The sequence below is a fragment of the Aptenodytes patagonicus genome, chromosome 19 (assembly GCF_965638725.1).
Source record: "Aptenodytes patagonicus chromosome 19, bAptPat1.pri.cur, whole genome shotgun sequence".
Taxonomy (NCBI): Eukaryota; Metazoa; Chordata; class Aves; order Sphenisciformes; family Spheniscidae; genus Aptenodytes; species Aptenodytes patagonicus.
In genome coordinates, this window is record NC_134967.1 from 7,997,514 (window position 1) to 8,009,988 (window position 12,475).

General features: G+C 37.6%; 1 protein-coding gene across 1 annotated transcript in view; it reads left to right on the top strand.

Annotated features, from left to right (window-relative positions):
• PLCH2 (phospholipase C eta 2) overlaps positions 1-12,475 on the top strand; it is a 116,853-nt gene that overhangs the window by 61,267 nt on the left and 43,111 nt on the right. The window contains exons 4-5 of the mRNA XM_076355999.1: positions 11,595-11,741; positions 12,096-12,339. Coding sequence (XP_076212114.1) covers positions 11,595-11,741; positions 12,096-12,339 — 391 coding nt within the window. The remainder of the gene's footprint in view (positions 1-11,594; positions 11,742-12,095; positions 12,340-12,475) is intronic.

The following is a 12,475-nucleotide window of genomic DNA, read 5'->3' on the forward strand; positions in this document are numbered from 1 at the left end:
ATTTGCTGTGACATCTTCAACTGGTAGCCAGCTGAAGCATAGAAATTGTGTCTGCATGCTGTTACCTGATACGCTCAAGCTTCTTGCTACACTGTGAGCCTAATTTACCTCTTGTGTTGCTTCTTTATTTTGTCTTCTGCTTGAATCCTGATGTACAGAAGACAAAAGAGAGATCAGAGTCTGGCCTATGTATCAAAATTTCCTGCATTAAAATTTTTAGTTTTGTCTTTCCTAGTTTAAGGGCTACAGCTGTTTCCCTGTGTATTAAATAATTTTTAACACTTTTTCCTTCCCTCAGCAGTAAAGCATGCATGTTGGAAAGGAATCCATCCATCCTGATGGATTGCATTAATGATAAATCAGTTTGTCTCGGGAGGATCTCCACTTTGCTCACTTTTCTCCATCTTCCAAACCACATGTATGTTGTGCTCCTATATCTTCTGCAAGATGCTCTTTCTCTGTATGATGGAGTCTGGCTTTTCTGCCATTCCTGAAGCGAGTATCTTCCTTTACAAGACTTTTGACATTCTAGCATTGTTCATCAAGTGTTCTGAGTTCCACTTTTAGCTAAGCCTCAGGCCAGCCTGCAGACGCAAACATTGTTTGTCTTCAAACCTTTTTGTGGCATGAAAAGCCTTTATTACACGCGGAGAATAAGTTTCTAAAGTGCCATGGAAAGAAATCTTTAATCTGCATGTTGTGTCAGGTGAGCAAGATTTTTCTGAGGATGTCAAGTGAGGCAGGAATAGAAACCCATTTCAATAGGCTTATATCCTAAGTGCTAAGCTCACTATGCTTAGGAGTTGGGAGAGGGATTATGTCACGTTTAACCCTTTGTTATTTCCTGTTGCTTTCTCACACTGTTACCTAGTATTCAGCATAATCAGTAAATAGAGGGGCTGTTTGAAAGATTTTTATTTTTCTCTGTTTATGTGATCATCATCTTACGACGCCTGAAGGATGGATTGATAATGCCAACTAAAAGGATTTAAATAAAGGTGGGCTTTGGATTACAAATCTAACTTTAACTTGAACATTGAAATAGTTCTTCTTTTCTGGTGCTATAAATCACTGGCATTTCTCTGTACTCAAATAAAAACAAATCCACATTCAAAGTCCTGCTTGTGCGGAATTCTAGTTCTGAACCGTGAAACTAATACCTTGGGCAGTGCTGCAATAGGAGTTATGTTTCACTCTTTTTCTCCCTTCCCTTTGTCCCCAGGTTGATAACACATAAATGGTTAATGCAGAATCTAGGATGACCTTGCAGAATTAATTTTTGAATTTTAAAAGAGTACCTTTTGCTGCCTAGCACACAAGAGTGCCAACTCCTGAGATTGTTGCATGTACAACCTGGAAGACTGCAAGGAATCCTTCTGATTAGTGCTGCAAGAGAAAAAAAAGGAGCTAAACAACCCCAATACTTTCAGTTTATTGCAAAAGTTTACCTTAACTCTGTCTTCTTATAATTGAGAGCCTTAAAGTTTAGTTGTATCTCCTCCCTTGTGAGGTACAACAATGTAATTCTCCCCATTTAAGATCTTATTTCTATAGCTTGGAAATTGCCCACAAAGCTGTTTACTGATTTATTTAAGAATAAGAGAAGCATGGGGTAGAGCAGCTAATTAAGCTCACATTTCTCAGGTCTCGTTCTGGTCCATGCTAGATCTTGCTTCCTCTGAAAAAAGGATTAGGATCTTTAGAACAATACTTCATGGGTTCTTGCCTTCTGTGTAGCAGTTTTCTGTCGTATGGATATACGCTTCTTAGCATTTTACAGAAGAAATTCTTCCGCCTCTGGTGACAATTAGTTTGCAGTCGTCTCGCTAAATTACTCTTGAAAGATGCCTTAGGAGAAAGGAAGGCTATTGCTGAAGTGTTTGAATAAACAGCAGAACGTGACAAGAGTGTATGTAGCATTATTGCCACCGTTGACCCTTAGCGCAGACCCAGTTTGTTTTTTCTTTGGAATTAATCTATGGTTAAACTCTGAGTCCAGCCTAATAGAAGAACTCTGGGCATAGGTGGTGAAATAAACAACTTCTAATTGAGAGTGAATCATCTCTAGAATTAACTACACTAAAGCTTTTTCAAACTGTGAAAGGAGGAGTAGGAAGCACTTAATGAATGTTTTTAAATGGGCAATTTGTGTTTAGCTCATCAAGCTAGAAGCGTATTAGGCTCCTTGTACAGATCACAGATGGCAAGAGCAATTGTATGTTGTACTTAAAACTTAATGTAGATTAAGAGGTTGTGATAACATAAATGACAGATATCTGTATTTGGAGTTTAGTGGATGAATTTCAAATGGAATGAGGTAGTGACAGTGCATTTTAAAAATTAATCCTTACCTGCTTTTATCTCTGTCAGTTTTCAAGCACCCTCACTGTTCCTGGTTTCTGTGTACAGCATTTGTTCTGTACAGTGTAGCTGCCTGGCTTGTGTCCTAAGCAAACATCTTCTTTGAAGTTGTGTTGGTTTGCAAAGACATTCCTAAATGGGTTTTGAGATGGAAAGATGCTGCTAACATAGGCAAAGAAGAAGAAGAAAGCACTTTTTTTTTTAACCTCCTTTTTTTTTTCCTATGGCCGTAATGTGTCACCTAAATCCCTTGACTGGATAGGGCAGAGCCACGGCTTTAGGATTAGTGCGTATGATGGATTTAGGATTTCAAGCAAACATGTGTTGCTGTGTTTTCATTGTATCTAGTTTTTACTGCCTAGAGAGAAATGTTCTTTCTTTTATCAGGCATGTCCATTAAAATACTGAGGAGAACCTTCTGAGAAAAGATGAAGACTGTTACAATGATATTTTGAAGAGCTGTACGAGAAGAAAATGTGATTGTTCGTTTTTTGTTTTTTGGTTTTTTTTACCTGGAAAGAGCCTGAAGAGCTTAAGCAACTGGACAGATTCACAGTAAAAGGCAAGGGTGGCTCAGGAGGGCAGAGAAGGGGAATGGATTGTACTATTAACTTTGTGCTTATTTACTGCAATGGATATTGTTGGTTGGTTTTGAAGAGCAAGTAGAGTCCTCAGCAAGAGTGGGACTTGCAGATCTGTTAGTAATCAAGCATATAAAAGAGGTACCTCTATGTAGGAATTGCTGTCAGAAGGAGGAAGTGGCATGGAGAAGCCAACAACTGTAAATTGGTATAATGTCTTGGTGGATGCCTAGCAGCTGGTAGGAAAAAGAATATCATCGGGAGGCCTTTCTGTCCAGAAATGGATTCATCTGCATGCTGTCTTGCCTCACGGCCCTGTTTGTGTCCATCATGTCTTTAAAATGTTGAACTGAAACCCACCCAATCCTCAAAAATAGATACAGGTACATCACATAGAATAAAAAGGATTTTGTTGGGATTTTAATATTCTAAATCTGGACAGGGGAGGAGGCCTAAATTTACCGTGAAACTGCTCTGTAACAACCTGAAAAATACCACTGGATTTTGGAAATCACCGATTATCTTCTTTTTTCCTGATAATATTTTTATGCTATTACATTGAAAATGTGTACTACAGAATCATGATCTCTACTAAGGCCTGCAGTGCTTGTATTCAATTCTGAAGCTGCCCTTTGTCTCAGGTATGGATGCCTCAAAAACTCCCTTGCTTCAAAATAAATTCTCAGTGGCCCATCTGGCTGAAGAGTTTTTCTGGGTTGGTGGCAGCATCGTAGCTTCTCCGAGATGGAAAATCGGCCATATTGGTAAGATGCAGGCTGAATACCTGCCACTTAATTGAACAAGATGGTATCATCTTGAAAGCTTTCATGTTTAAATTTTATTTAGTGACAACTTTGTCTAGCAGTAGCGTGGGGGAGTGGAAACGAAGGAAGAACTTGAGACACAGCCCTAGTCCTATGTTATTTTGCATGGTTGCTAGCGCAGTTCTTTTGGTCTTCAAGAACCTCTCCGTTAAAATTTCATTATTGATTTCTTTACATTCTTCTGGAAAGGCAAATGCAAAGTTGTACATTTTGACATGTGCGGACCTTTCGAAATTTTCTATTGCATAGATAGATTCTATCTCCCTTTCCATACCCACAGTAAGATAGGTTTGCTATCTGCCAGAATTTGTACACCTCTTAACTCTTTTTTTCATGCAATATTTGTAGTTTTCAGTCTTTGAAATGAGCATTTAGAAGTATCTCTGTTGTTTTCTTCCATAATAGGTACTGCACTCTTGAAAGGTTCTTTTCTGAATACTGATATACAATGGCAAAATCCTTAAGCTTCACTACCTGAGAAGGGCCCCTTTTTGCTTCATAGCAGCCTTTCTTTTAAATAGGTAATAAAAACAGCAAACCTAGTTGGCTAGAGAAATGAGATGTTTCCTGTTCTAGTAAATGCATTTTAATAGCAGTCTTCCTGAGCCACTCATGTCCAGTAAAGAAATCTGCAGTGACCTTGACCAGAACCACCTGTTGCCTTGGAAGCACTTTTTTGTCCTACTCGTCTGTCAGCTTCACCAATCAAAGATATTTTTTAACAAGAAAATTGGAGGTATAGATAGCTTAGTAACTAATGGGAATTTTTGCAGAGGTTCAGAAATGCCATCCTACTCTGCTTCTGCATTTCCCTGGATCCAGATGGCTGATGGAGTCTCGGCCGAGAGATGGAGAGCTGACAGACTGACCTCGAATAAAGCACCTAATTTCCACAGGATTAAGAGCATCTCTTCTCACATTAACATCTCATTTATTAGGCGTTGTGCGCTTTAAGGATGGGTGCAGTCTTGCATTCTCTCTTGTATGCAGCAAACACTGTCCCAACCATTGCTGGCAGAATTATACAGAAATTTTCTTTTTCAAAGGTACTTTGAGATTTTTTTTTTCCCAATGAAAAGAATAGTAGAGAGTCCTGAAATTTAGCGAGGCTTGAGTCAGTGAGAGCAAATAAGTGGGAGAAAGTTCTTGCACTAGTAATAAGATGGTTGGTTTAAAAGGTTGTAGGCTGTAGGTATGCAAAATGAAACAAATGAAGATTAATGAAGTTGGATGTGGTCTGTTTTTTAATTGAATCCTGGCATAATGATGCGAATCAGCCTGCTGTACCTGATCTATGAACACTAGACAGAAAATACCTTAGATTAACTTTTGATCATGCCACTCACTGCATGAATGTCTCCTTTTCTGTTTTTTGGGGTTTTTTTGTTCTGGGTTTTTTTTGGGTGGTGGTTTTGGTTTCTTTGGATGGTTGGGGTTTTTAATTTGGTTTGGGGGTTTTCTGTGTGTGTGAAGTAAAATTTACCCAGTAAGAACAGTCCAGTTTTTATGTAATAGAAAACTGAACCAGTATCTCCCTCAATGAGTTCATGTTGTAAGGAAAAGACTGTACTTTAAATATGTAATAATAAAGAATAAATAAATATAAAATAACTAAATAAGTAAAGTTTAAAGACAAAAATAAATAAAGATGGTTTGCTCCATTATGAACCACAGGATGCTAAATACCCTATGTAACAGAAGTTGTTTTTAATTGCAATTCATTAGATTCATAAGGCAATGTATCAAGTAGGAATTAGTACTAATGTATTCCATTAGTGTAGGTGCCTGTATAAGGAACAAAACCAGGTTGCTGTAGCCAACAGTTAATGTTAAAGCTTCTATGATAAGACCATTACTTGAGTGAATGTCTTCAGGGTCAGAAGTGACATTCTGGGAGCTTTTATTGTGAGGGTGGTATGATTGAACTGTCATGGAGATTCCTCAAGCTCACAGAAATCAATTGTACAGTTCATATGCAGAATTTTCAAAATATCTTCTAATTCCAAGACTTTTCAGCTGAACAGAATTCCCACCACACTGTACTGGATATATTATATATATATTATCTATTTTATATGTTTTTATGTTATTATATTTATATATTGATTTTTAAAAATAGTTGATGCCTCCTGTCTAAACTGAAACTGGTATTCCTGGCAGGAATAGTTGGAACCAGTCAGTTCTTTGGTTTACCTATTGATGAACCAGTTATAGCTGTGAAACCATTTCCAGTGAGACTCTTAAAAAACATAGCAATTATTCTCTCTTCAATGGATTTGCAGTACTAAATGTGTGACAAGTGTGGGAGTCCTCTGTTTGTATGTGGGAAAGCTGTTTTGGTTTGATAATACTTCAAGGGAACAGCTTGCCCTTATAGTGCACATGTACTGGAGGGGTTTCTCTAGGATCACAAACATGTTGCATCTTCTGGAGGCCCCAAAGAGAAATAAGCCTCTGAAATCTATTTCCCTCTCCTTATAGTATTTAGAAGAGCAGTTGTTTTAAGCATACAATCAGGATGCATCTTGTCAGAATCTGTTAACAGGGCAGAACTCTGCTGAGTAGTGTGAGGCCTTCTGACAGAAGAGACTGGTTAGGGCCAAAGCTGTGTGACATCACCTGGAGCCGTATTGAACTTTGGACGTGAATCTTTTGACAAAGCTGGTCCGTGTATAAAAATACTCAATGACTCAATCCTTCTAATTTCTTTTCATCCTCACATGCTAAAATACTCCCACTCCTTCACACATTTACATCAAACCCAGAAACTCGTAAAAGACAATAATGCTACTGAACCATGAATAATTAATTAGCAGACATTAGAACATCTTTCTAACAATAAGCATGAAATTGGACTCTTTTTTCTTGTATCAGGACAAATTGTAGGGATTTATTATTTGGGTAGTTTTGTTATTTATTGTTACTTTAAAACTTTTTATAAACATATAAATGTTACTATGAACTATGAAAAATCACTTTAAGCCTTTTTGCTGTGTCAGTCTAGTGTCACTTTGTAAGAACACAAGAATGGAACTGTGGTCTACGTTTGTTTCCTGCTCTGCTATGACATTGCTTTTTGTTGTAGTACAGAGATCCATCTTCTCTCTATGTATTTTGTCCAGATGCAAATTGAGGCAACTGATTAGATCAAAAGAGAGCTGAACCTCAGCTGAATTCTGCAAAAAGGTACTACTGAAGTGCAAAGTATTATTTAACCAAGAAGAAAACTTGGTTTATTATTAATTAATTATTATTAATTAAAGCCTTAATTGAAAATAGTTAAGAGCCATTTCTTCCAAAAAATGTTTCATTGCAAGACTGAGGGATTTTTATTTGAAGTATAGAAATGAATCCTTAAAGAAGGTATCTGAACAATGGTAAGGAGAAGCAGTTATACTTGTCTTCTCATCAGTGTGCTATTCTCATTTACATGCTGTGAAAGACTTCAGAAAAAAAGACTTTATTTTTTGTTTTATATAAGTACCACTATATGGATTTTTTTTTTCCTGCCAGTCTCTCTAGTGCTCTAAACTATCAGTCATGCAGGCAGGTAAGGGTGTATGTTTCAGTGCACATATGTATGTAGAGATGTGGAGGTGCACTGTTTCCCCTCTCCGTCTCAATCTCCCGGTCTTTGTCTAGCTACCTCTAGCCAATGCCTCTGCATTACCTTGAAGGTTTTCCTTCCCGTCATGTTGGTAGGATCCAGAAAAGCTGTTGTTCTCCTGACACAAGAAGGAAGACTTTTCTTGTGCTTTCCTTTCCTTGTGTCACCAAAATCAAAAAGGTAATAACAGGTACTTAAAACAAGTATTCAGTATGGTCTGACCATTCAATTGCCAGGTACGCTGAATAGAACTGAACTCAGGTTTGTGTCCGGAAACTTTAATTGCAATTGTGCATTGAATCACCAAAGAACAGTCCAGTGTCCAGATCAACTGGAACTGGCAGCAGAGCAGCTGCTGAGGTGCTGTACGCTCTGGGTAGGTTTCAGTGAGCAATCCTGCAACAGAAATGAACAGCTGCATTAAAAAAGCTATCCAAGGGTGCTTGTTAAAATTTTAACAGCCAGGAAGTATATTCTAACTTCACATAAAAGCAAAGTAAATGTGTGTTGCATAAAGCGTACTTTTATTTTGGTGCTTCTTTATTCTGCTTTGTAACAAGTGCGATCTTTGATACTTCTCTCATTTCTGCTCTTCTCATTTCCTCATATAAAATTATTTACTGCAATAACTTCCAAAGAGGAAGTTGGAAACATAATGTGGTTTGAAGTCTGTGTGATTAGTGCTAATAGAAATTTTTTTATTAGCTATTTTGACCAAAGAATTTTTTTCCAAAAACCTATAAACGTTGTGAAATTAAAATAAGTTCAAGCTTTCCATAATTATTATCTCAAGTAAATTTGAGAAGTGCTTATCTTCTGAATTGGAATGAAAGCAGATATTCAAAAGATTGCCGTGTCGGGGAAATGATTGCGCCGAGTTTGAATCCACTTTGGATCTGATCTTGTAGTGAATTCCAGTAATGCTTCTGAGCTGTAGCATGGCATTTGCTTTTATGACTAATACCTGCTGGCCACATTGATTTCATCTGAGGACATCTGTGATTGAAGCCAAGGGATCAGCTTTAAGAAATAAAATGTTACATGAGGGATTATCTTGTTCTTAATTTAACACCTTCTCTCTGTAAATATTTTATTAATGTAAACAATGGACTCTACAGAATTGTGGATTTAAATTTAAATTTTCTTTTATTATTTGTGATGTGCTTTCAAGTTGATCTATTTAGTTGAACCTTCTTTTCCTGAGTAAATTAGTTGAATTTGTCTGAATATGAGCTCTAAAGCACAGGAACGTCAATGATTTTTTCCATTTCTTTTTACTTTACCTTGCTTCTCTTGAGTGTTTTTGCTTTTGCCTGAGAGGCAGACTTGAATCACCCCAAAGAATTGTGTGGGTTTTGATGCATTTTGGAATACATGGAATGAATGTTTTGGTTTGGACACTGTTTCATCTATAATCTGTATGTACAGATTGATAAGAGGAGCCTGACCTCAGAATTTCCTTGTATTTCTTTATCAACCTGTACTCACTAGAATATGTATTATATGTATTGGTTTTCATTCTTCCATTCAGAATCTGAGTAGTAATTTACACTTCTCATCTCTAAGTCTGAAAAAAATACATCGGACGTGGTAATAGTTTTAATTTTACTTAAACAGACCAGGCAGAAAAGCCATAGGAAAATTAAGTCACGGGCTATGCTCTGTCGTTATGGGAAATAGATTGGTGACCTGGCAGAAAATATGAGTCTGCATCCATTCCTGGGACATAGCCAGTCGCTAACAGTTTGCATTAATGTTGTCAATCTTAGTTCCTTGCAACAGCTGAATTTCAAAAGACTGTCCTATTTGGGCAGGCACGGCCCCAGCCTTGCTCCCAGGGGCTTCAAATGCAAGAGCCTCAGTTTAACAGCAGTTCCCAAGGAAAGGGGAGGAGCCCTGCTGAGACAGAGCAGAGCTTTTGGAGGGAGCTTCTTCTAAGACTTGTTTCTTTGAAGGCCACTGGCTGCACTGTCTGTAATGCTGCCTGATCCCCGGGAGGGGAACATGTTTTAAGGGCCCAGAGACAAAGTACAATATAGGTGAAAGGCTTCCTTCTAGGAGAATGTGGTTTTAAGTGATTTGGAAGAAGAAAAATCTGTTAGGTTCTTGCTACATCATCTAGAAGCAAATTTGTAGGATCAGTGACTTAATCCATTGAAGCAATGGGAGGAAAAGCTGATACTCCATCTCAACTTTCTAAAATTACTGTTTCTAGAATTTACTGTTTTCTTTGGCCTGGATGGCAAGTAAAAGTGTGATGTAAACAGCGGACATGCAATGCCTTTGTGATGGCTCTGTATGTAATGAAAACGGGCATTCTTGCTTCTGGAGAGAAGTAAATGTTTGGGCTATAAAGCTTTTTTTGTGGTTTGCAGAAGTTCTAGTGTTCTGTCGCTCTGAAAACGTATTTTTACTAAAGTAGCTTCAAAATAATGTTGCTGATAAATTCAGCTTAGCTTTGCCTCAGACTCTCTTGTGAAAGATCAAAAATTTTCTTTACAAATCTGGTTTCCTTTTTGCAGACATATTGTGATACCTTGGTGTTAACAAGCAAGTTAGGAACGTTGTCTGAATTTCCTTGTGCTTATTCTAGAAACTGATACTTGATAGTAGTTTGATTTAGAGTGTGATCAGAAGGATATTATTAGTTCAGCTAAATCCCCCAAAATAAGTGTGCTGCTAGTATTTCTATTATACTCTGCTTATTAGTGTGTTTTTAATCTGGTTTATGTTTCATCAGTCATGGGCATTAGCAAATGGTGGCTAAATGTTTATGAATTAGGAATGAATGCTAAAATATAATTACATAGATCCACTAGGCATTTTAGGTCCTAATCTTGTAACTGCTTTAAGAGGGAGAGATGTTTTTCTGAGTTTGCTTATTAGGTTTGTTCGCATGCTGGGAGCATCTTATCTGGGTAAGTATTTGTAGAATTCAGCTTCTGAACTTAAGGTGCTTATGAGAACATTACAGGTCTTTTATGGCACCAGGTTATGGGCTACAAATTCAACATTAGCATTCAATGTTATTTCTAACTCAGTCATAAAGAACTATATTTAACTGATATTTCAGATCCACTTTAATGCAAATGTGGGGATTTACTCATAGTATATGTTACAGGACAGAAAAAAAAATACTCATAGTTTTTTATTCATACTTATCCTTGTAGTATCCGAGTGCCTTACACAAAACATTGATCAGTGCAAATAATATCTGCTCAGTATTGTTCTTTCAGCTTCTTCCCAAGAAGAAAATTTTGGAATCTTTTTAAGCACAGCAAAATACTATTTACATTAGAGAAGGTAAATCAAAATAATGCCCCCTTCTACTTGTTAGGATTTTTTGTTTGGCTATACATATCCCTGACTGGTGTAGGATAAAATTATTCTGTTGTTGACCCTAACTGTAGACCTCTCTATAAGAATGTAGCCTTTGAAGCTGGCTTCATCTTTGCAGTCACACACTGGATTCTAATCACCTTCTTGCTGTTAATTTTTAAGGCAGTGAAAATGGTTTAACTCTTAAGTTGTTTGTACATAAAAGCCTTTGAATATTTTTAGGGTTCCCAGAATACTTTTGATGACCAAGGTGGGTAATTAATTTTTTTTTTAATTGGATTCTGGGTAGACAGAATGCAGTCTAAACTGCTTCATAAGAAGCCATGGTACTTCTAAATGGTGATACTGCTGACAGGAACTCCAGAATTTACAAAGAGGAATGTAAAAAAAAAAACCAAACCAACTTGTTGAAGTTATGCCACAAAGTTACTGGATGTTTAAGAGGCAAAAATGTGAAGCATAATGAAAACAACTCTCCTGACGTGGATGGAACTGTGCTAGTTTTTGCTGGCCAAGGATCCGAGCTTCCAGGTGAAATTTCATACTGTGTCCAGCACAAGTTTTACATGTTGTAGGAGCTCAAATTAAGCATTTGGGATGGTCTTAAGAAGGGTATGTACCTTGCGCCAATTCCAACATATGTATGTTTCATACCTATTAATATGGAAATGAAATCTTTCACATTTACAGATAAGTCCACAGTTGCCAAGAATCTTTCTGACCTTTTGATTTTATGACCTCTTACATTAGACAGTACAGGAAATCTTACCCTTTGACTTGAACTGTTAGTTGGGCAGCTGCTTGATATGTTTTCTTCCTGTAAAGGCAATTTTAAAGGGAGCAAAGTCTGACTTACTGATGTCACTTTATTTCTCTCTTCAGTGGAAAGATGTATGAGTTCCATGCAAGCTGGTACCCAAATGATCAAACTCCGTGGCAGTTCCAAAGGGTTGGTCCGCTTCTATTACTTGGATGAGCACAAATCATGTATTCGCTGGAGACCCTCTCGAAAGAATGAGAAAGCCAAAAGTGAGTGTCAACCACAGAACCTTTCTTCTGATTCCTCCTAGGGTCTTGTCATCTTATAAACAGCTAAGCATGAAGGATTTGGTTCATTCACAGGTGATCAAGAAGAATGTTGTACTTGAATTTAAAGGGCAGTAAATGATTTTATGATTAATAGTTTATGAAGATTAAGTTGCTGTTGTTAGCTATGCAGGTTGCAATAGTTGTAGTATGTTGTAAATGAGTTGCAGACGAAACCTGTGTGAATTGGGGACCTTGCAATGTGAGGTTTGGGCCATTTCTTTACAGGATAAAGGCATTCTGTCTGACATAGGGCATGTACACAGTCATTAATGAACTGTGCTTTTGTCATTCCAGTTTCTATCGACTCTATTCAGGAGATTTGCGAGGGGAAGCAATCGGAGATCTTTCAGCGCTATGCCGATGGCAGTTTTGATCCCAACTGCTGCTTCAGCATCTACTATGGAGACCATATGGAATCTCTTGACCTGGTATCTTCCAGCGGAGAGGAAGCACGCACCTGGATCACAGGGCTTAAATATCTGATGGCAGGGATCAGTGATGAAGACAGCCTCTCAAAACGCCAAAGGACCAGAGACCAATATCCTTCTTATACTATCTGAGAGTATTACCCAGTGGTGGAGAGCTATCAATAGCATAGGGATTCCTTTAAGTATTTGTTTTGCTAAAAGTAAGCACTAGGCTCAAAGCTTCAAAGTGGTTCCCATTGCATTCCC